At 38.3% G+C, this 25,201-nt stretch overlaps 1 protein-coding gene across 4 annotated transcripts in view; it reads left to right on the top strand.

Annotated features, from left to right (window-relative positions):
* Positions 1-25,201, top strand: part of EPHA6 (EPH receptor A6) — a 495,246-nt gene that overhangs the window by 460,807 nt on the left and 9,238 nt on the right. For 3 of the 4 annotated variants that reach the window (XM_042867712.1, XM_042867711.1, XM_042867715.1), the window contains 2 exons: positions 17,018-17,167; positions 24,454-24,647. In XM_042867712.1, the coding sequence (XP_042723646.1) occupies positions 17,018-17,167; positions 24,454-24,647 (344 nt within the window). Of the gene's footprint in view, positions 1-17,017; positions 17,168-17,264; positions 18,301-24,453; positions 24,648-25,201 lie in introns of those variants that run through there. The other variant, XM_042867714.1, reaches the window with a different exon arrangement.

Below are 25,201 nucleotides of genomic sequence, written 5' to 3'. Positions count from 1 at the left end.
CCAGCACTTGTCTGCTGGTGGGCACAGCTTTTCGCCCCAAGCCCTGATTTTCTTCTGTCAGAGAGATGGAGCACAAGGCAGGTACAAGTACTTAAGTGGAACATACATAACTCTACCCAAAACTTAATGGTGTTATTTCAAACATGGGTATTTTGGTGCCATTTCTGTGTAAAGGATTGCTTTTCCTGTAGCAAATATACATATGACTCTTCCTAGTAGCCATATAACATCAGTTTTGTAATGCATGGGAGCATCACCTCAGAGCTGTTGTGCATTTCTGTTTGTTTCAGAACCATTCTACAATTTTATTTGCATGTGCTGTGTTGTTAATGTGCTGACTTAATTGGTTATTGCTCAGGAACAATTTCTTTGCATGTGCACATGCATTCTTCATCAGTTTGCTTTAAAGTAGCAAAATCCAGTTTTCTCTTCTGATTTGATAAGCCTATATCTGTCAGTAACATAGCAGAAATTGGTATGACTTCATGAGGATTTGGAATGTTATTCACACATAAGCCGTCATCATCATCTCATAGGACTTTTCTTATTCCCTAATCTTGCCTTTTTTCTTTTCTTCCTACTTCTCATAATTTTATCAAAAGTATAAAGCTGTAGACAGAATAGGTGAAAGGTGTTAACTGATCTTACTGATTGCTTGCACAAGATCATGACACTGCAGATAAAGTAAACTGTGATGTTTGTGCTAGAAATGGACCAAATGCTGTGTGTTCATTGGAACATCTGTGAATTTGGTTTGATGACAAGTCCCAGAGCAACACAGTGAAGCCAAAGCTTTTTTCCTGCAGGAGTGGTAAAGTGCGTTCAATCAAAGTAATGATAAGAGGTACTAAATTAAAAATAATAATAAAATACAAAGCAATAAATATGAAACTGAATTTTCATTATGGAAGTTAGCATGCAGATAAAATGCCAAAAGAGAGAAGTTATTATCTTGCTCTCTGATCTTTTGAGCTAAACAAGAAAAATGAAATTGAACAGACTCTGTTCCTGGAGGTTAGACATGTTTCTGCTGTTTTTGTAGTGTTTACAAAGATCAGAGATAAGATATCAACACTGCTTTATTTTGAGACGTGCACCACAGTGTTGCACTGAGGAAAAGGTTTGATTTAATCTTACAGCAAGTGGGATTATTTTTTTTAAGTCTAGAGATTTATATGCATTACCAGTGGTTAATAACTTCAGCAACATTTCCTCAGTTGTAGGTGGGACATAATGCTAGGTCTGGTAAGTATTATAAAGATTGCTTCAAGGAATTGTTAGAGATAACACTTTTCCTTACAACCCCTATTTTGTCCTTTCTCAGTGAGGTGTGTACTGTGACAATAATTTTCATTTCTCTCTATAATTATTTCATTCTTACAAACCTGTGTGTTGACTTTTGCTGAAGTGGACAGACTGCTAAGGAGAAAGGAGTCCAAATAAATATTCATAGCAGTTGACTGTTAATTTGTTCTTCTATTTTTCTAAGTACAAAAGCCACTGTAAAGCTCTTTCTGCTGTGAGATGAAGGCACAGCCCAGGAAACCAGCTGCATAAGCTGGAACTTTGTCTCAGAGTTTTTTGCCAAATAATTGTCATTTTAGACAAAGGAGAAAAATGTCTTTTACAGCCTCTTTTCAGCATTAGTGAGCATCCAGAAATCTGGTTATTGCCAGTGAGATTTGCAGGTACTCAGCATATTTGACAATTCTTGACCTCTGTCTCTGTTTCTCCTGCTGTTAAATGGAGGGTAGCTTCTTCAAAGGGCTGCTATGGGAGTAATTAATTAGGAGCCATGAAGTACTCTGAAGAGCAAAATGGCAAAGCAGTGTTACGGCACCCTTTCAATGTTTAACGAATTTGAGCAAAACGGCCTCGTTTTGGGGAATACTTATGAAATAAAAAGTGTGAAAAACAACTTCTCCTAATTTGGTTACAGTGCTTGGAAAAATCATGATTGGTCAGTGTACCTCAAAGAAAGGCTTTATAGGCTTTCATATAATTGCAAGGACAATTGAGGAACAATACAAAAACAAGCTTGTTTTTCTGATTAAGGGTTGTGCATGGTGCAATTTGCTGTGATTACCCTGAATCTAAACAAGGCAGTTTCAGCTCTGAGCTTTTTAACCCTTAAATATCATCACATTCATTTCTAGTACACATTTTTTCCACATGTCCTATTGCCAAAATCCTTTAGCAACTGTCAAGTTTTGAAACACTTTAAAAATACAAAATGTGCAATAAGATATCATGGCTTTTGTCCATGGTCACGCTGTTGGTATATGTTGCAAAAAGCAATACACGTGGAAAAACCTGATTCCATTAATCCTGTGCAGCTGTGAGAAACTGAAGACTAATTTTTACCTTTTCATTTCTGGGTGTGTTTGTTTGTTTGTTTGTCCAAGTTCCATAGTTTGGATGATTTTCAGAAGGAGGTCTAGAAAGACCAAAAGTGTGCCATCAATAGCTTTATTTAGACAGATGTGATTGTGGTCACTTCAGCAACACAAAGAAAACCTGAAGGGGAAAACTAAAGCTTCAGGAAAACGTGTGGGGAAAGCAAGGGACACCAATTCGTATGTGTGTGTTGAGAAAACTAGCCCACAACTGGATCTCCAATGTAAGCAGTTGAGTAAGTGTTGAAAAGCATGAAGCTCTTTTGCATTAACAGCTGTTCACGTGCTGCAGCAAACGGTTGCAGGTTGAATGAGATCTGTAAGCACAAAGTGAGGGCAGTGAAAAGACAGAAGTGCCGTAAGCACCTTGGGAAGGAGACGGCATGCACAAACATAACATGCTGGAATGCTGACTTTCTGTAAGAAACACACTGGTATTGAAAGCAAAAGCTCTATACATAACCAACTGGAAATTAGAAAAAATGTAGGTAAAACTTTTCTACTATCTTGCTTAGCAAAAAGAGCAAGGAGTGGGTGGGATGCTGCCACTAAGAATGATGCCTGAAACCATGGAATAAAAGATAAAGATGCTAGGTTGAATCCTAGGCATACTTTTTTTCAGTTGAGATAGATGAGCGGAAGCTATAGCAGATTCATTTAAAAGCCAAAGATTTCTAGCACCCAGTTGTATTTCAGAAGCAGCAAAAGTTTCTTAGCTGAGGATCACTTACAGCACATGAAGACTGGAAAACGGAAGACTGGATGTGAAGAGAAAAGCATTTAATCCAGGCACTGAAATGTGACGGTCCTCTGCACAGCTCAAGTAAATGGATTCAACTTAAGAGATGTGCTAAAAGCTGACCGCATGGGTGGGAATGTGCATGTCCTATGGGGTACGAGACAGAAAGAGCAATGAAGAGCTTCCTTTTTCAATGTTACATCTCATCCTAGGAGTAAAACTGGATCTAAGCCTGATTTTTGTTCAGAAAATTATTTTTATGTTATAGTTGGGGATGGGGGGGTTGCATTGCTTTTTGTTTGAAGGCTGAGTTATGCCAAAAACATAGCTTAATCTACCTCTCATTAAGCATAAGAATACTTATCATAGAGATATTAACGTCATGAGAGAAGTTTCACAGAGTATGCCAGAAGGTGTGGAAATTTGTTAAAGAGGATAGATGGCTCATCTAGAGCAATTTCCCAGAGCATACTCTTGAAGTTATAATTAGTGAACTCTCGTTCCTGAAATAAATCAAGTTCCATTCTGGAACCTTCTGACAAGCAATGATGACTTCTTTTCAGCACTGTTTTTGATATAATTGAATCACTGGACACTGAATATACCTGTAAAGTTTTTCATTAGCATTAGCTTTAATATCGCTGTTTTTACCAGGTGTAATGATATCCTTCCTTTGCAAAATTCAAGTTATTTCTTCAGCTCTTCCATTAGAACTAAAGGAACCCTATGGGTTGTTAGGATCTAGAGATGCAAATAGCCTGTTTAATCTACAAATATTCCAGTCAATACTGAAACAAGCAGTGAAGAGCTGCAAGAGCTAGAGCATATACCCCACTTTGTCTTGAGCATGGAAATATGTGTTGTTTTGATTAGCATTGCAGCTCTTGCAGATATATGAATTTCTGGCTTTAAAATAGACTTGCATTTTACACAAGATCTTGAAAACAAGAACTCAGAACCATGTATTAGTATTCCACAATTTCTCCATTCATTCTTACCAGAATTAGTTTCCCTTAATTTTCTTAAGAGTACAAGGTCATAATCCAGAAAGCAAAGGGAGCAAATCTATAAAGCAAAGAGTTGCCATTTTCAGTCAAAGGATAAAAATGTTTTTTCTTAAAATGTCATCAGTTTCTGCTGTGTCTGTGATCTACTCTCTTTCCCAGTGCAATTACCTGGAAGAACTTACCTGCAAGTACTTTTGGTGCTGCAGGCATAGCTGTGCTGATGGCTGCCTGTTGGAACGCGCATTGTTTTGCTGCTCTCCCAAAGAGCTTTGGAAATCCATTTTGGTTTTGTGCATGTATTTATTTTAAGTACATAAAAGTAACTGAGATTATTCGCAGAAAGAGAAAAAAAAAGCAGAGGATATGGTTCCTTGTAGCACAAGAAGGAATTTCCTGAAGAAATCATACCTGTACATTATATGATTCCATGATTATGGAGGATTATGTGCATTTATGATTCTACTATTATGCAGTATGGCCATGTGAATGCATCACTGCCGTACATTGGTGCCTTAAGGCAGGAGCTAAACTAACTTTGACACAAGTTAGACAGATGCATACAGTTAATTTGTATAAAATTCAAATGTTAAAAAATGTTTGAATGATCATTTCTCTGTGAACTAGTGGAAAAAAAAAATTCCTTGTTTGCTAATCTACCTCTGCTAAATTACCAGCTCATTTTGCATCATTCTGAATGAGGTAGATTTTTCAGTGAAGCACAGTTTTGGTTTGGGGCCGGGTTTTTTTTGGTTTGTTGTTTTTTTTTTTTTTATCAGTAAAGATACTCTTAAAGGTCAAAATAAATTTCATCTAATTTGATGAAGCTTTTGGGTGAACTCATTAAGGAAAAGCAAATTCGCCATTGTTTAGAGGGTGTATAGCAGTTTATAGAAACCGTAACTGGTTTAGCACCAGTGGCAACTCTGATGTCAGAGAGTAATTACATTTCTCATTATGCTGTGTATCTTCTTACCTTTGTATTCCAATCGTCTATTAAACAAAGTACCCCTGAAGGCTATTTATCTCTAGATAATAGTCTCTACTGTTAAGTATTACTTCATCAAAATGTTTCTTTCTGACGATGTCTTACTGTAGTATATTATGGGAGTGACAACTAATGTATTATATGATAAAGTAAAATATCCCCTGAGCAAAGTACAGGGATGATAAATTATGTTAATATATTATTCCCATTATATTATCATCAGTCAGATGATGATTTAGTGTGATGCATCATCAGAAAAAAATAATCTAATTGTGTATTACTCACAACTTTATGCCATCTGGGGAATACAATGAGTTAATTCAACTGACTTATTGGACAAAAGTTATCCTAGTCCCACAGTTCACATGCAGCCTAAATTAAAATACATCAAGATATAGATAATAACTACAAAACATATATCCAAGAAGTGAAATCTAAGAAACGTTGCTGTTATAGAGGTCAGGGGCAGAAAATCAGTACCTGTAAACCAACATCATGCTAGCAGAGCCATTATATATTATACTAACAGCACCATTATTATGACTGAAGCTTGCATGTAAGCCCCATGTAAGTCCTGGTAAGTTAGTGACAACAGTGAAATAGACACCAAGTTCAGTGCCCTTTACTCATTTGATAAATATTTAGTTCAATGTGGATATTGAAGGAAGTTTCAACCATATTTTTGTGCCAAACTGTTTATCAAACAGATGGTTATCCTGTTATTCAGTATTTGCGTGCTGACATGCTGTACTGATGTATGGATGGTACCAGGCTGTCACTAGACCAAATAGAAATATCAGAGAACTTAGTTGTGAAGCAACCTTTGAGACTGAAAACTACCTTCTCATGTTCATTTATTAGTAATTCTTTGCTGATATGTTTCATCTGTATTTGTGTAGTTATGGTATGACACTGTGTTGTAGCTTCCACTGTAACAGGATTCTTTGGTCAAAAGATGGGTAAAAGATATTTGATGAGCATCAAGTTGATGAAGCCATCTGTTCATTATATACAGAGGTAAGGTTGGACTAGTCTTTAAGGATTTCTTCCAACCCAGTTGATCAATGATGAGCAATTCCATTTTCATGCTGCAGTTATCCTAGTTCTCAGGCTATCTTCTGCAACTTCATGTTATAATTTCTGATCATCTCAGAGTTTCCAAATCATACTTTCACAGTACTTGCATTTTCTTGGTGTGCTCCAGCAGTTTGACTTCACTGCTGAAGTTTAGATTCCTCCCATGTCCCCATGGCTTCGTGCAATATCAAACTACTCATAAGCCCATTCCATATCCCCATACCATCTCCCCATTATCCCCAGATTTGCCCAGTTTGCTAGCTGGGATAGAGGCAATGGTGTTGTGCCCAACAGGTCAGCTACCACGCAGCCTGATCTGACAGCCAGCTCTTGTCTTCTGTGCTCAGAACAGCTGTGAACTGAGCTCTTTTGCCTTTTCTTTTTATCTACTGTGATATTTTTTCTTTGCTCAAATGGTGTTCATCATTAAATACGGGTAAATCAGGAATGGATCAGCTGCTTAAATGTCCAGGTCTATTGTTCTCTGAGACATTAAAGGGTGCCTGAGATATCTGCAGAGGGATGGCAGATGTGATGTAATGGGAGAGCTGCATTTTTGTAAAATGACAGCTAATGAGCAAGTGACAGTGACTAAAGAGACACTAGACTCCATGTTCAGGCAATTTAGTCAAGCCTTTGATATCTCTACCTTTCTGTCATATGCACTTCTTGAAATTGCTGGTAGGCCAAAACTTTTACCTTGGGGGTTGATGGACAGGAGTGCATCTGTGGCGCGTGCACTTTGCTTGTCTGGAGAACAAGCAAAGCAACACTTTAGGGTAGCATTGGGAGCACTTTGGGATGGTGCAGGAGAAATGGCTGCTACAGTTCTCTGCTGAGCTTCACTGCATGCCTGGCCTTGACAAGCATCTCTCCATCTTCATCTCTCCCCATCCCCAGATGGGAAAGCAGGAGATGGTGCCTAGGATTTGGCACCCCCGCCGTGCTTCTCAATCTGTGGTCCTGGACTCCACTACTTTTCCTTTGTCAGCATCCATTCTACTCTAACCCCACTGATGTCTAAAAAATATTTTTATGCTTTATGGTAGTTCACTTAAAAATGTGAAACTTTCATGCTTCCCAACATTGTAGGAATAATTTTATTTCTTTTTAAATGTCTTTTCATAAGTGAATTTATTACTGAAGAAAGATGTGAAATGTAGCATCATCCCTCCATGCAGCAATCAAAAGCCTCTACCTGCACCCAGTGGCCAGCACACACTATCATAGAGCAATATCTTTACAGGTAACAGCCTGCCAGTTTATCTCTTTAGCACTCTGTACTAAGTACTGACTACTCTTAGTACTCTTTTTTGAACTATTCAGTCAGTGAGTTCAGTCATTAAGGATATGTGTAAGCGATGAAGTCCAGTACAAAGCTGTATAAATGTAGTCATAGAATTAACAACCTCAGAACCTCTTGTGATCCTTTGGATAGCTGTCTACAAATATACTGTCTCATGTGAAGAACACCTCATGTCTGATGCCTTTCTTTAAACTCCTTTAGCTTTTAAATCTTTACCCTCAAAGGTTAATAGCGTGGTCACATCCCCTCGGCTGCAGTTACACTGTTACAACACGTGTCTGTATTTTACCTGCAAGTCTACTGAGATCACAGGAAGGGAATACTGATCAAACTCAGTGCTTTATAGTTAAGTAAAATGTCTCCAAAATGTTATGTTTGCCACTTACATGTGATAAATCTTGGCTCTATTGTCTATGCAAACACATATACCCTCCACCTATTAACATCTCCATTGAATTTAGGGTTGTATAAATCTTTGTTCGTTTCTTTTATTCCATATCTTTGAACACCTCTTCTGTCTTTTTGTATAGTTCTTGTAGTTTTTCTTTATCCTTATTGAATGGGAGATCAAGACAACAGTCAGTAAACAATATGCAGGAGTACAGAAGGTGTCAGCAGTGCCGTAATATGCTGTCTTTTTGGATTTTTTCCTTCTCAATCATTTCCACCATTTCTTTTCTTCTTCTTCATTTTTCTATCAATCACGGAGTTGATAATTTCATATAACTCTCTGTTATAACCATAAGATCTCGGTCTTAAGCAGTAACAGCTTAGTAGAGTCCTATTTTCTTGTTTTTACGTAAAATTCAGACCATTTTGTTCAGTTTGCATCACTTCATGACACTGAGTTTTGTATCATTTTGTCTGATAACAACTCAATAATGTAAAATATTTGTGGTCCTTCATAATCTTTGCTACTATCAATACCTTTTCATTATTAGCACACTTTTCACTATCCAGTCTTCGTTATAGATTCTTTATACATACACTGCCAGCTGGACATTAGGATGGGTTCCTGGGGGATGCCACTCTAAAACCTGACCTTTTCCATCTGACTGCCTGTTTCCTATCTTTAAACTAGTGTGTAATCCATGAACTGACTGAAACTTAAAGAACCAGCATAGTTCTTCAGTACAGACTGAGAAATGACCTCACAAAACTGTGAGCAGAAGATTTAATTCATCAGTTGCTAAGATGCTAATTCTTCTCTGTGCTTCCTGGCACAGCTGGGATGAAAACTAAAGCAGTGATAGTTGCAGAGTAGCTTAGCTTCATAATAATTCTGATCATCATCAGCTGTGTATGACACTAACTCTCAAAAGAAAAGCCTACTTTCTTGATGTTTCTGATGTATTTCTAGCACAAAATTTTCAAGAAGCCTTTATTAAATAAGATTTAATGTACCCCACAGCAAGCCATATATGAACCATGAACTTAGTATCTGGGTCCCTAGACTCTCCCTTGTACAGTAACTCAAAAATTCTGCTGCAGTCTCATTTTGAAGAAAACCTACAAGATTTTTGTTAATTGAATTTAAATGCATTTTATTTGTCCTCAATATTCAAGTTTCCACATATTTCTGAGTTTTTATTTGCCACTTTTAATTACATAGTATGGGAGGAATTATTGCAGGGAACAAGGCAGTCAAGTCTGATCTGGTCATTATGACAGCACAGAAAGAGGCCACTAGATTATTGAAACATGGGAACTGTTTGTTGTGAATGTCAACGAGGTATTCATGTTGCTATCACTAGCTGTGAAATCATTAATGATAGTTAATCACCCAAAGTGTTCAAGCAGCTCATAGTAACAGTTACTTTTGATCCAATAACAATTCATGGAGCCCTAGAGAAGTCAGGGGCATCATTTCAGAGGCAAATATTGACTGATGCTTTTTAAAAAACATAGCACCTACAGATATTTTTGGGGTTTTGTTTGGAGGTGTTTGTTGTGCGTTTTTGTTTGTTTTTTTTTTTTTTCAGTTTAACTTTGTTATTTTTAAAGAAATGTTTGTATTCAGTAACTAAGTTCAGCTGTAGGAATGAACCCTGTAGCAAGATTCTTTGTTACTGAGTTGTGCAACGTAAGGTATCTTTCAAATAAGCATCTCAGAACAAATCCTCTTCACCTTTTCCATTGACTTCAGGACTACTCATGTAATCAAAGTGAATAGGCTTTGGGTGTTCAGATTGAAGGACTCTGTAGGAGTAACTTCAAGAAATTGGTTACGGCTGTAATGCAAGCTGTGCTGACACAGCTGGCAGATAGCTTGAAATTGATGCTCTCAAAAGGGGATAGATCTTTGTCAGAAATATTAGTTTCAAGAAAAATGACCTTTTTGCTATATTTACAGTCAAGTAGTGCTATGGTTTCTAAACTGGATTTTTAGAGAAGTATGGTTAGGATATTTAATTTCAGAAAAATAAATAATTTCTGCTGTTGATTGCTAAGCACCCAATACTGTACAATTCACTGATGTATTCTTAGTGCTGCAGAAATGTCAAGGCCCACCCTCTATATCTTTTGGCCCCACCAGACTCAGCATTACCTTTCAAAAAAACAGTCTCAAAGAGACTTGCAGAGTACTTGTGTTTATATGTTTGTGTACAATTTCCTGGTTCTTAACAGGGTTCTGAGGACGCCATCAGGCCTCCCCAGTGTTGCCTATGGGTCCAGGCCTCCATTTCAGCTGGCCAGCCCTAGGCCAGTAGGACTGGAGTTATTCAGATTTGCTGAATTGCCATTGTCTTCCTTCTGTCTTTGCCTTCAACTCAAGAACTGTCAATAGCACCAGTTGCCATCACCACCCTGCTCTGCTTGTGCTACCAGGCACTGCCGGGTGCACTCTGTTTGTCCATGAGGACACTGCCCAGGTTTCATCACAGCTACTCCTAGCTCCCCTTCCCTAGGGAGTGGCCCTACTCTTTGTGCTTTCTAATGGCTCTAGCTGTCTACATTGATTTGTAAAGCTTCCAACTTCTGTAAGTTACATCTTTTTTTCTCTCCTGATCTTTCTCCTTGTATAACCAAGATGTTGTAATCGCAATATAATCAAAAGAGTAAGGCAAAAGCAAACAAGGATCACAAAAGAGAATAAGTAGAAGAGCTTCTTGGGTTGAGCTCACTAGAAGATACCAAAAGAGGAGGATCTCCAGAAGAGATCCTTCCCCACTGGTAGCCAGCTCTTAAATAGGTCCAGGAGGGGTGCAGCCTGGCTCCACCCCTTCCGGCAGCACAGGTGAATTGCCTTCAGCTGTGCTCCTCTGGCTGACTCAAGGCTCACCTCAGGTGATCAATCAGAGGTTCAGGCCGTGACTCAGCAGTTCCCATACACTCCTTATCTTCCATACTTTCTCCTGCTCTTTTGAGGGGGGGGAAAAAAAAAACAAACCACTGAGCTTTCAGCTACAGAGGACTAGAACTGTTCCCATTTTCAACTGCAAGCCCCTTTTCCTTAGTCTCTGGGATGAACTACTTAATTTGAAAACTAGAGGATGTTAATTCTTAAAATAAATGGGTAGAAATGTTTTATCTTTGAATAAGCACCCTGTAGATGAAGACATCATGGCTAACAAGAAAAAATTTCTGTACTCCTGTTACTTACGCAAGCAAGATCCAACAGTATCAACCACTTACATTTGGTCCCTTACTGTACCATTGTCATTGTGTGAAATTCTTTAAATTGCACTGTTAGGAAAACATGATTGTAGGACACATGCAAGTGGTCCAAAATATTCACTACCGTTTCACTTACATGGATTTTGAGGGTCAAAGCTATGCATTTTTATCAGACTTTATCTTCCAACCCAAGTGAAGATCGGTGCTTCAGAACAAGGCAAGGGACTGCATGCTGAAGGGTTCTGTTTAAAAGGAAATGCTGCCAATGATACTGATGAAAATTCCTTCTGTTTTGTAGAATGTTCTGCATTTCAGAACTGTTCAATATTTAGAAGAGTACTATACTAATTTTTTAACTTAATATAGCAATAGTTTTTTTTTATGTCCTGCCCCTGTACTTGGCACTGGTGAGACTTCACCTGAGTACTGTGTTCATTTTTGGGCACCTCAGTACAGAAAGAACACTGAGGTGCTGGAGCAGGTCAAAAGAAGGCAACAAGGCTTGTGAAGGACTTGGAGAATATGCCCTATGAGGAGAGACTGAAGGAACTGGGGCTGTTTAGTCTGGTGAAAAGGAGGCTGAGGGGAGACCGTATTGTTCTCTTCCAATATCTGAAAGGTGCTTACAGCCAGACTGGGGTTGCTCTCTTCTGACTGGTGGCAGGATGAAGGGGAATGGCCTCAAGTTGCACCAGGGTAAGTTTAGGTTAGATATCAGGGAACGCTTCTTTACAGTAAGGGTTGTTAAGCACTGGAATAGGCTCCCCAGGGAGGTGATTGAGTCACCATCCCTGAATGTGTTTAAAAACCCTTCGGATGTGGTGCTCAGGGACATGAATTAGTAAAGAGTTGTTAGAGTTAGGGTAGTATGATTAGATTGTGGTTGGACTTGATGATCTTTAAGGTCTTTTCTAATCTGAGCAATTCTATGGTTCCATTCAAAAATCTGATAGCTAACTTAGAGAAAATAAATTAAGTTCCACATAATTAATGTTAGCATTGTTAATCAGGATATTTGAAAGGAAAAATAATTTTTCTCCAGAGATGAAAAGAAAATCCTATCTTTTTGAAAGTTGGGAGTTTTGTTCATTTCAGTTCTTAGAAAAATGAAGAACTGGCTGGGATCGGGCATAATGAAGGCAAATTCTGAAATGCCCTTTCAGAACTGCTTCACTATCCTGACGTGAACTTTCTCTGATATTCCAGTAGTCTTCAGAGAATAATGTTGGTGATACTGCAGAGTTCTAAATTATGATTTGACAGTGCTAAATTCTGACTATTCATAACTTTGTGCATGAAAAACCTGATTCATGTGCTCAAATAAAAGCATCACTCCAGTAAAGTAGGCTATGGCTTTTATGGAGAATGATGAATGATGTCCAATATTTAAAACTAATCTATTGTTACTTTTGTCTCTCTTCATTCTGAAGTTCTTTTGTTTCCCATTTATGTATTGTGGGGTGGAGAAAATGACAGATAACGCACTTGTGTCATGGACAATTATTGCATGATTCGGCAACATCATACATAAAGGAACAGTAAGTGACAGATAAATAGGAACTGTTGTGCTGCATTAGACTAATGGTGCACATAGTTCAGTGCCTCTTGTCCTGCAGAGAGACAGTTCTAGGTGTCTGTAGATCTGGAACTGATGGGTTTGCACCTCAGCATTTCACAAAACCTCCATCAGCTCTGTGACAGCCCCTCTGCATGGCCTGTCATTCGGGAAAAACGAGGAACAGACTTTTCAACAGAAATAGATACTGTTTCACATCACTGTTAACTCTGAGGACATCACGGGCCTGACGCATTGGGTTTGGTTCTGACAGCTAACTCATCTTTGCACATCCATTGAGCGCTCATAAATCTTAGCTTCAGTTTTGTGTCTAAGGTTTTCAGTGTACTGAAAGTTTCAGTGTACTGAGAGTTGCTTCTGACTTTAATTAGCTAGCAGGGCATGCCAAGAGTTCTGAGCATCTAACAGCCTTCCTTCTTTCCCTCTGTGCCCTCTGTGTCACTTTTCACATCAGGGATTTTGAGCTGATGTATCTTGACCTTCATCTTGGTGGAAGCGGCTATAGCTGTCGCTTACGTTGTTCTGCTCAAGTGTTAAAACATTTTTAAATATTTAATTAAAGAAACTGTTTGTGCCTCTTGTTTTTTTTTAAGATGTTAGCCATATAAAATAAAAATATCAAATTGGAGCTGGCAAAAACACAGAGTAAGGAATAAGCTTGGCTGCCTGTTGGGCAGTACACAGTGTCAGTGTCAGTTGCTCGCTGGGGTCTTTTCACAGAGCTGATCATAAACACTTTCTTAATGTAAGCTTGAAGAAGAGATGGCACGTTGAGAAGACTTGTCTCTCCCATGCATGACTTTAGGCAAAGGAAGGCATTCCGTAACATGTAATTCCAATTCTGTTGCTAAACATATGGTGAATGGTGCTGTTGCCAGCTCTGCAGGGAAAGCACGTGTGTAGGTGTGGGTAGGCGAGGGGCAAATTCCATTCCAAGAGCCAATCTCTAAACAGTTCTACTCACAAAGCAGTGTCAGCCTAATGCTCTAAATCCAAGGGGGATTCTTGACTTTGCATAGTAAAATTACTTATTAAATGCAATCAAGGCAGCATACAGATAAGAAGGTTAAATTCTAATAATTGGAGTGTAGTGTTCTTTTACTATGTGAAAATAAAATCAGCTGGCCACTAACGTCATTATTAATGTATAAGATGAGACAGAAATATAGATGGGCCTTAACAACACTTTGCCCCTTTGCCCCTTTCCCCCTTCTCCACAAAAAGCATAAAAAGCATGCACAAGGGCCTTCTGATAAACGTTGTATCACTACAGTATTAAAATGTAGACAATTTATAAATTATCTTAACTTGAATGCAAGGCATCTTGTAAACAGTATTTATTACGTTCCCATTGAGATTAACATATAAAAGAAAATGTCCGTTATCAATAACATTGCTTATTTTCTAACCAGGTGCAGGAATTATACTTTCAGCTACTCTAAACCTAATGTGTCCTTTTGTTACTCATGAGCAGCTTTTACGACTGTTCAGTTACATATCTCTTAAAGTAGTCATACTGCAATCTCTGCATTTTGAGTGGCTCGCAAATAAATAAAACAAGCTTTTTTGCATAAAAAAGACATTCTACAAACATAATTAAGTATTAAAATCTACATTTTTATGAATATAATGTCTTCATATAGAAGATGAATCCACTGTAAAAATCTAAGAGGTTTTGCTTCCTTTTATCATTAGGAGTAGTATAAAATATTTTTTTTTCACATTGCAACACTGAGCACATCTTATGCCCTTGGAAATGAACTGCAGTGAATTTTGTTAAGATTCTGTTCTCCATTCTCATTTTCACACTCAATGAGCCACTGCTGTTTCAGTCCAAAAGGGATCAGTCAGTAAAGCTGCGTGATGAAACTAGTTGCAGAGTCTAGTCAGATTCTTTGAAACTCATTTGTATTTAGCCAACAGTCTCAGACTGAGCTGCAAATACTGCTCAGGAATACAGCAATGTATTTTTGAGGGTAATTTGGGAATACGTAATCAGATTCATGAAAAAAAAAAAACAAAAACCTTAAAAATTTATCACACGTATCATGTTATCTGTTTGATTTTATGAATATTAAAATTTGTTAACATCCAAACATTTTTTTATTTGCATGAATAGATTTGTATTTTTCCTAAAAGTAAATATTGTTACTAACACACAGCTTTTTATTAAAATTCAGATGTTGGTAAAGGATTAATAAAACTCCACAAAGTAGAAATGTAGGCTCATTGTAAGTTTGTTGTGATAAACGGTGTGAAAGTCTGGCAGTAACACAATCTTTTAAACTGGTACTACATCTCCTGAGACTGTGATGAGGAAAGAAAACATGAAATTTTTCTTTTGAATCCTCCCTCAAATGCTGCTGTGGCACTCCAGAAAGACTCTTGAATGGGCATAAAGCAAAAGGCAGCAAGAGGGGCTGCGTGCTGAGCTTAGGTTCAGAGTCACCTCGCGTTGCTGTCCTATATAGTTTGGAAGCCAGGATTGATACGACATGATTAGGAAGGGGATGCAGGGTTTTTGGGACAACGTCTCTTGTGATTATGCACAGGGTCTGCTCTGGGGTGGCAGCAGAGGTGGCACAGAGGTCTTTGCATCCAACACATCTGGCCTGGCCACCCAGTTGTTGCACTAAGGAAAGTAAAAGGAGCAGTGGTGAATCTTGGGTAAAGATACAAAATTATTACCTTTATATTACTGCTCCTAAAATCAGTAGGCAGTTTGACACTGATGTCAACCGGGGCTGAGCAGGAAAAATGTATAACTTCATACAGAGGTTATCTATCTATATATATCTTGACTATCCTCACAACTACTATACCTCATAAATGATAGCTGTACATCTTTTATCAGAGAGTGACACTTGATGACAAGAAGTTAGTTTACTGGCATGTCACCACAGCCACCAAGCTTTGGTTTTGAACACTTTCTGATAGAACAAGCGTCCTCTGAGTCAGCGTAGAGTCAGGCCTCACCAGTTCCCAGACAACTAATTTTTTGTGTATTCAAAGCAAATTAACCAAGATTTGCATACTTGCTTTTAACCGTGGCTTCTCTTTTGCTGCTGAACCAATGTTCTAGTTCATTTCTTCTTTTGTTTCTGTCAGAAATGTCATCGTAACACTGAGCAGAATATATCACTGCTGGTTGAAGGCAACTTAGCTCCACTGGCTGCTTCCTACCATCTAGTGGCACCTTCTGCACACTGCTCACTCAATTGGAACAACTGATTAAAATAGTTATGCAGAGAATGATAATAAACACATACTTTTGAGCGGAGAAGAAACGTTGTGAAAATGAAAAATAGTATTCATATATACGAACAAGTTATGGGAGCCTAGAACAGTCTAAATTAGTAATGTCAGAGAAAAACTCTGCATACGGTGATTCCTGAAAGAGTGAGTCAGGTTTGTTGATTGAGTTCTTACCCTTATTTTTGTGGTAGCATGTGGATTTTATGTTGAAAACTGCAGAATAAGACTATTTACATTAACAAAATGCCTATTGGAAACACGCTTGGTTTGCTGCTTACATAGACATTTAAACAGCCCAAACAAAAATTAAAAGACTTTATAAAAAAGAGGAGAGTATAGTTTCCTTTTTGCTTCTACAATTTTATTAAGTGCTTTTGTAATAAATATTTCTATTTGTATGGGAACTGCCGAGTCACAGCCTGAACCTCTGATTGATCACCTGAGGCGAGCCATGAATCAGCCAGAGGAGCACAGGTGAAGGCAATTCTCCTGTGCTGCTCCTAGACCTATTTAAGAGCTGGCTACCAGTAGGGAAGGATCTTTTCTGGAGATCCCTTCTTCTGGTGCTTTCTGTAGGTAAGCCTTCCATTTATTCTCCTGATTATCCTAGTCTATTTTGCCTAATTCTCTTGTGATTATAATATCTTAATATCCATTGATTATACACTATTTCACTTGAGAAAAGAGATTAAATGTCAATTTATTAGGAATCTCAGTTTGGGGAGTTTTCAATCAAAAGGCAAGTTCTGACTAACTATATGGCTCTGAACAAACATGAATCATCTAAATGCTTTCTATTCTCTGAACAGATACTTTTTTTTTTTTTTTAAATTATTTTCATGAAATGCTGGCTTTGGTGAATTAAACTACAGAGGAAACCAAATTTCTATGAAATTCTGAAAAAGGCCCATTTCTTTCTTTCCCCCCCACAGCAAATTAACAAGGCAAATTGACAGAAGCTAGAATGTAGGAACTCTGCTTCCAGGATACTTTTTTCTTAAAAATTTGTGCTACTCAGTATTCCAGTCATATTCATACATTATCATCATATTTTCCAGGGTGGAAAAATTCCCATCCGGTGGACTGCTCCTGAAGCTATAGCTTACCGCAAGTTCTCTTCAGCAAGCGATGCGTGGAGCTATGGGATTGTAATGTGGGAAGTGATGTCCTATGGTGAGAGACCATACTGGGAGATGTCCAACCAGGATGTGAGTACTCTACAGGACTAATCCAAATGTTGCTGAAATGCTCCTTGAAAAATTGTCTCTCTCTCTGCCTTCCTTTGCTTTCTCATTCACTTTCTAGGCTGGAACCTGAACTTATTTAAATCAGTGTAACTCTATCAATGGAACAGTTAATCTATGCAACCTGAAGACTTGACCCACTATTTACTAATACCTTGATGAGTTTCATCCGAAGGATTAAAGGCATATTAGAGTTATAAGCAACTTGCCAGGCTCTGATGCTAGATATATATGGCTTTCATCCAAATTCCTGGGAATATGCATCAGATATACAATTTGATACAGATCTCAGCTAAGCTATAAATCAAAATTTGAGGGAATACTGGAACTATTCTGATGATAAATATGGTCCGTTATCTCCATTATACTCTGATGGTACCTTTCAGTAGGCACACATGGATAAATGCTAAAGGAGTAAAGGTTAAGCTGCCATGAGAAATGTATTTGCAAATTCTCCTTTTTACAAATTAAATACATTATAAAGTTTTAAGAATTTAAAGAATTAAATGTGTTATAAATCCTTAAAGACTATTCATAGGCTTAACTACAGTGCAGGACAATAGCAAAGTAATACTTTACTCTTAACAAAGTAATACTTTCCTCTGACATGTTTGCAGAACTCACAGCCAAATAAGCTTTCCCAGTTAAAACACATCTACTGAAAGTAACACTGAAGGCTTGTCCTAGTTAATGTCAAAAAGAAAAGGGAGAATGCCTTTTTATCCACCACAGTTTGAATTGCTACTGATTTTGTTATCTGATGCATACGTACCACTGCTCAAACTGGCATAGTCATTCTTCCCACCAGCCATCAACCTTTATGTCAGAATGCAAAATACCAGCCAACCCATCTTAACTTCTCTATGTGAATAGAGTGCCTCTGCATGGGTTCTGAAGAGCTGACAAGACTTTTCCCAGATGGCTGTTTTGATACTGTTGTTAAGTTATTCAGCTGTTGGAGTCTGGTTGCTTGTTAAGGCTGATCAGTCATTTGGGGATAAGGATCTGAGAAAGCTTTTCATTAAAAAAGCATCATTTCAGAATGTGTATTAAAAAGAAAAAAAGTGGAACTTAAAAAACTTAAGGCCTTATTTCCTTTGGACTTGTACTCAGTAGTAGTACAGAAGAAGTGGGAAAGGGGAACTTTCCCAAGTCTGTATGGCCCTACTATTCACCTCTTTAGAGAAGGTTTCATGTGATTTGTAGTACCCTTACAGAGAACTCAGGTGACCGGATTAGAGTCATACACAACACAGAAATTCATTTTTCCCTTTCTTTAAATCAGGCTTCAGGCCTGTTCTCCTCCTTCTGGCAGAAACTACAATTTATTCAACACTATGCCAACCATGACAATTCATTAATGACCCCTCCATTTAGGGCATATTAAATATTCTGCTACAGAAGGAGAATAACAGCATTTAATCACGTGTACATCCAAAATATAAGTATCTGTTAGCACAGAATAGTGATGTAGACCCTATGGATGCTGCTTATGCTTATGATGCAGACTCCTGAGAGCTCTCCCTGCTGTTCACCAATGCACAGTGAAAAAGGCTCCTTTACTCTGGAGCCCTGCTCACAGGCTTCTGCTGCTGGAATGTTAACAGCAAGTACCTGTGACTTTCTAAATACATTCAGTGACTCTAAGTGCCATTGGGAAATTTCAAGTTGTATTGTAAAGCTTATTTTGCTGGATTTGGGGGCATGTGCTTCAGTACAGTAAGTTATCCTGAATCCACATGAGCTTACTTTGCAGAAATAATAGGACTTTCCCAAAGGTTACTGATACTGTATAGATGGCAGGGAAAGTAGCAGGAAGGAGCATGCACTAAATAAGTTTATAAAAGACTTATTATACAAACAATTGTTGGTAAGGACTTGCATACATATAGTCGACATTCTGCTACAGCAAAATATCTCTCAATATTAAGAGTACATGTTAGTATTTTCTGGGAATTGTGTTTTGATAAAAATCTTCTTTATTTATAGAATTGAGCAGGGTTTTGTAGAGCACCAGCAGTTTTCATCCTACAAACTCCTCAGGTCTGGGGTATTTTTTCTCATGCTGTCTCATAAATTGCTTTTCTCTCTAAAAAATTTTGGGAAATTAGTTCACTTTCTGGGTTACAGCTAAGTTATGTTTTGAGTGGCAGCAGCTGCTAATTAAATGTATGTTTCTCATATGAATAAAATGGTAGCAAATCATATGCCCATCCCTACCCAAAGGAAGAAACAGCAGCAGAAGTTCTCTCAGCGTTGTCTGATGCTGCACCTCCTTGCCATGTGAGTACACCTTCCATCAGATCATAGAATCATAGAGTGGCTTGGGTTGCAAGAGACCATAAAGCTCACCCAGCGCCCCATCTAGCTCAGGCTGCCCAGAGCCCATTCAACCTGGCCTTAAATGCCTCAGGGATGGGGCATCCACAGCTTCTCTTAGCAGCCTGTGCCAGCGCCTCACCACCTTCTGAGTAAATAACTTTTTCCTAACATCTAACCTAAATTTCCCCTTTTAGAGGGGAAACGCGCAGATTAGTAGAGAGGGGCCAAACTGCTTCTGCCAAGGGACTCTTGTGTAGCCCCTTCATCACAGAAATGAAAGCTTGAGGAGCCAGCACAGATAGCAAAGAGTCCAAGCTGATGTGAAGAGAAGTGTAAAGCTCATACCTGTCACCTAAATAAGCCCAAACTGATTTTCAGACACTGCAGCAGTTCACAGGTACCCATTAGGTTACTGCAAGACAGAGAAGCTCGACACCTTGCAGTTCTAGCATCCTCTATTTATATTCCTAAGCAGGGATTTGGAAGCTGAACTTTAGGCAACGGAGTTTGAAAATGTCTCTCATACATTTTTTAATACTGTATACAGTATAATGTAGAGGCTTGAAATGTTATTAACTTTGAGAAATGTTCTTGTTTGAGTAAATAACCATTTTATTATTGTGGTAAGTCACTTCAGACCCGTGTTGGTGCTGATTAATGCACTTCTTAGATGGGTGGCAGGCACCAGAGATGTCCATTAATTAGGGCTGCTGCACAGTCTGTCATGTCTTATTGCTTAATTAATAAACATTAGCTAAGATATTGAACTTTCCAAGGAAACTAGTGTACTGATGAACAGATTGTGCTGAGAGCTTGCCTTGCTAATGCCTATGTGAGGAATGGAAGATTTATATTCCATGCACTTGGTTTGTAGAACAGCTGTGAGTAAAGTCTACCGGGACACCTGTTAGAGGCCACCGTATAAATTACTGCATGTTGCAGAACTATGGCATTCAAAAAAAGAATAAATAAATAAATAAAATAAGAACATTTAATGGATTGCAATCAATAGGCAAGAAAACTATTGTCGCAAACAGAGTGAAAGTCCTTACAATTATGGCAGTTTCTTGTAGTAGTAATAGTAAGTTACCCTGAAATATTTCCCTGAATCCACAGATTTCAAAGCACTTGGCAGCACCTGGAATTGGCTCAGTACCATGAGGCGCAAGCAGATGCCTCTCTCTCCCAGCAGATTTTTCAGATGTCAGCAGGACAGAGGGACATTGTCCCCTGGGGACGTCTTCTGCCTCTGTGCCATTAGAAAACCTGGCAGTTGAATGTCAAAAGCAAAGTCTTTATTATTGATAATAATGGAACTATCTGAAAGATTATGGCTTTGTTAGCTTTATTTTTACATGCCATTTTTTTCCAAATGGAAATTATTTTAAAGCTAAAGAATACAATTTTGTGTAGAAGTCCATGCACATTTTTCAGACCACTTTTGTATTAAAATTGTGTTCAACCTTCACAGCTGGTTCCAACATCAAACAAAAAATAATAAAACGTGTTTAACAAACTCTGATCATTAATGTCATTGGTGCATATAAAAAGACTGTTCCCCTTTATAAACCTAAAAGCCTAAGCATGAAAGAACAAATAAATAACAAGTTATGTTAACTTTAAAAAATCCCCTTTCCCTTAGAGTTCATATTCTCACCTGACAAAAAGATCTACATGTATAAATACACCCTGTCTGTTTTTCTCACCTCATTGCTGACCCACCGGATGTTCTCATGAGTTTTAAACATCCTCATCACTGGAAAGAAACAAATCGGACTATGGAATATTGTACTATTTTACTCCTTTTCATTCCCATCACACATTCATCACAAAGCCTTTTTGTTAGCAGTCTCAGGGCTTGGTATGTACAGAAATGAAGCTCGTGTTCTTCTGCTTTCAGGCTGAAATTGATGGGACTTCACTGAGAGGCTTAGCATTGGTTGCTAGAGCTTTCGCTGTATCCTTCTTGTAGGTACAGACATTGAGCCCCTTTCATGATTCATATGGGGCTTCTTCAGCCTTCAAGCTGGCAAGGAAAAATACCTTTAAAAGATATTAAAATATATAATCTTGATAGATTACATAATATATAATCATATGTTACACAGAAAAATGTCATACTTCTCCTCCTCTCATGTGATTGGATATCTGATTTCTCTGTTCAGAAATAGGAGCTGTGCAAGTAGCAGAGTAGGGAGTACTGAATTAAACAGTTCTTCCTCTGACACCTGACTCCCACTGCAGTGTTTGACACCTCTCATCACATCCACTCTACTTCCTTGACTCTAAAAATAATGCTTGCCTCAAAGGGATACTAATGAGGCAATATTTGGAGATTATTTTTTAAATATTCTTGTCTTAATGAGAAATTATAATTACTCCAGTAACAGCTGGCATTTCCCTTTATACTGAAATGTTCCTTTTGAAAAGGAGAGGGAACAAAATGGGCTGCAACTGCTTTTTTCAAAGATATCGTGAAATAGAGTGTGTCAGAGAAAATATAACGTCTGCAAAATTGTGGTTGCATTTGCTTTCCTCATGAATAATTTATCTCAGAAAAAAATCCTCCTCCATTCTCCACAGTCGTGTCAAACAAATGCCGTCTGTCCCGTAGAAGCAGAGAAGCTATTCTTCTTCCTTAAAAACAGAGAACATTTCAGAAATGCATCAGTTACAATGGGTAGAGTTAAATGCAAAGACTCTGATATCTGCATTTCCTGCAGAGGCAATGACAAGTATCACCTAAGCTGTACCCCATAGTGTAATAAGCGCCTGGGTTTTATGAAGCCACTTCTGGCGGTTTGCCTGAGATACTGCATTTTTGACAGCTTTGCAAATAACGTTTCGTGCATGTGGGACTGAATTTCACCCATCCTGAGTCTGTAACAGCAGCAATCTGGGAGCACATCCAGTGGTAGGAGGGCTTTGAGAAAACGTTTCTCTGGCAGCCTGGTGGGATTTTTCCAAGGGCAGCCATTTTGGGAACCCACATTTTGGAGCATTGAAGCAAATCCTGGGGAAATAAAGAAGTAGCCAGGAAGGCAGGTGGAAGCATCACCATACAGCCCTATAATTTACTGCTAGATATCATCACTGTAGGTACATGGCAAGTCCCATCTGTGTGCATGCAACCTGTCAGTACTCGCAGGTGCACAGAATGCAGAGATCTCTGGGGCAAATTCCATTCCTAGTGCTGCCACTGATGGCTTTGAAACTTACCCTGTAGAAACCCAGTTTCCCGTGGTGTTGAAACACATTATTCATGCGTACAAGTTTCTGCCCATGTACACAAGGCTGTGTATTGTAGGATCAAGTCACCTCATTTTGCCAAATACAAGCACCCCACTGTGTGCAGTTACAAGATTCTTGTTCCTTTCTCTGCCATACCGTAAAGGGGAGCTGAGGTCCTAATGTGGCTTCATTACCATCATTTATTTGCATAATGCTTTCAGCATAAGCACTAGGCATTGGTAAACAGAGCCAACAACATTAATTCAGAATTCAAAAAGAACAAGGATATATTCTGGGATAATGAGACTGAATATATTGAAGCTACAGCTAGTGCTATAAAACATTGATTTGCTGTAAATAGCTTAATGTACCCCCTTCCAGCTGCATTAATATGTCTGCAGCATGTACGTGCATCTGTGTGAAAGTGATAAATGCCTCCTTAAAGCAGAGGAGCTATAAATGCAGTAGGTATGTTTCTCATAAGTGCACTGCATTATTATAAATATTGTGATGAATCACTTGTATTTTAGAGAATGTTTAGCATTAGTTGTATTTTTATATGGAAGGGTAACGTGTGGGGCAGGGTTGCTTTTTTCTTCACTTTGTTTTTGATCAATGTATGTAATCTTTCCATTCTTTTACATACAGGAAGGCAAGACTGTCATTTCTGTCAACATCTCCACTGCTGCCATCATTCATTTCAGAACCTAATAATGTTTCCTTTTGCTTTCTAAAACTTACACAAGAATTAATCCTGCCAGGTTTTCATGGGCCTTACTTTGTTCTGCTTCTTGTTATTGTACTGCTACTGTCTTGTCAGACAATGTTATTTATTACCAACATTACTAAAAACAAGACTCCAATCAAATGTAATTTTTCATGCATGTGCTTTATGTATGACATAAGTCTGTTTCTTTCCTAATCCTGACCAAAGACATGTCTTTTAATATCTGCTGAATCTGAGAGTTTTATTCACTTTGGGCTATATATGGTAACTATATATACGTGTGTATATATATTTTATCACTAGCAACTTGAATATTCAGGGGGTTGATTCAGTTTTGGAGTTTTATTTAGTTTTTTGGTTGGCTAGTTGCTGTTTTGATTGTTTTTTTGTTTGTTTTGAGAAAGACTGCACAAAATAATAGTGTGCTTTGCTGTGATTCTGTGTGACATTGACTGAATTAATTATACTCTCAAGATGAGCAAGTAGATTAGCCAGATGTTTCAATGTACATTTTCAGTGCCTCATTGTATTGTGACACTGCCACAAGTTACCATGTTGTCAGGATACAAATACCAGAGTGCCCCACTATGCAATGGAGATGTGGAGTTAATTTGTAGCTGTATAACTGCATCCTCTGTAACATCAACCTGCAGATGGAAGAAGACAGTGGTACTTAATCTTTCCTCCTCTTTTCTGGGATGCTCAGAGAACCTAAAGAGCCCACTGTTACATATGCCAACAGAATGCTTCACGTGCACCATATATCATGGGGTGCACTTTTGTGGCTGATCCTCCCCTTGACTCCATCTATGCAGAACATCAGCTTCACTGAGTATCCTGTTTTTCTGAGTGAAGTTCCAGCAATGCATGAGTGAGGGTGTCTGTATCATTGTAATCACTGGTTTCTAATTTTCACTTTTACACTGTCCTTTTAATGTTTAATGCTCAGTAATCATATGTATTGCTTTAGGTTATACTGTCTATTGAAGAAGGTTACAGGCTACCAGCTCCTATGGGCTGCCCAGCTTCTCTTCACCAGCTCATGCTTCACTGTTGGCAAAAGGAGAGGAACCACCGTCCAAAATTTAGTGATATTGTCAGCTTCCTGGACAAACTGATCCGCAATCCAAGCACTCTTCATACCCTAGTGGAGGACGTACTTGTGTAAGACCCTTTTCAGTAACTTCTTTTGCATATGCTACAGTGGCTATCATCAGGTGGTTTCAGGTAGGAGTGGGAGAGAGTGCCAAAGTGCTAAATATACAGTGATATGAGGGTACTTTTGACCTCCACTGGAGTTTTGTTTTACTTGCAATACACTGTTGCAAAAGGTTTTTGTGGTTTTTTTTCTGAAGCTGTGTGGATTATATTGGCCGTTTTTCTTTTTTTCTTTTCTCTTTTCATGAGCTCTGTTTGTTCACCGTCTATCTTTAATCTTTGAGAATCTCTTTGTGGAGTTTCTTGGTGCTTCTCTGATGTTTGTTTTCTCTTTGCAATTTTTTCTCCATTTAGCACCTTCTATCCATCAGACTGTGTACTATCAATTTCTGAACTGCCTTAGAGTAAACCCCAGCAGAAAGCAGTGTTAGCTTGCTAGAATCTATATTCATCTGCAGAAGAATGACACTGGTGCCTAACTGGTGTATTGTACTATGACCTTTCCACAGCAAATTCTTGATAGTGTTGTCCAAAGTTTTATTAACTAATATTAATAAATA

Source organism: Lagopus leucura, unplaced genomic scaffold, assembly GCF_019238085.1.
Source record: "Lagopus leucura isolate 7727_CA_CO unplaced genomic scaffold, USGS_WTPT01 Super-Scaffold_100001, whole genome shotgun sequence".
Taxonomy (NCBI): Eukaryota; Metazoa; Chordata; class Aves; order Galliformes; family Phasianidae; genus Lagopus; species Lagopus leucura.
The sequence above is the reverse complement of the archived record's forward strand: the minus strand, read 5'-3'. Positions and strand labels throughout refer to the sequence as shown.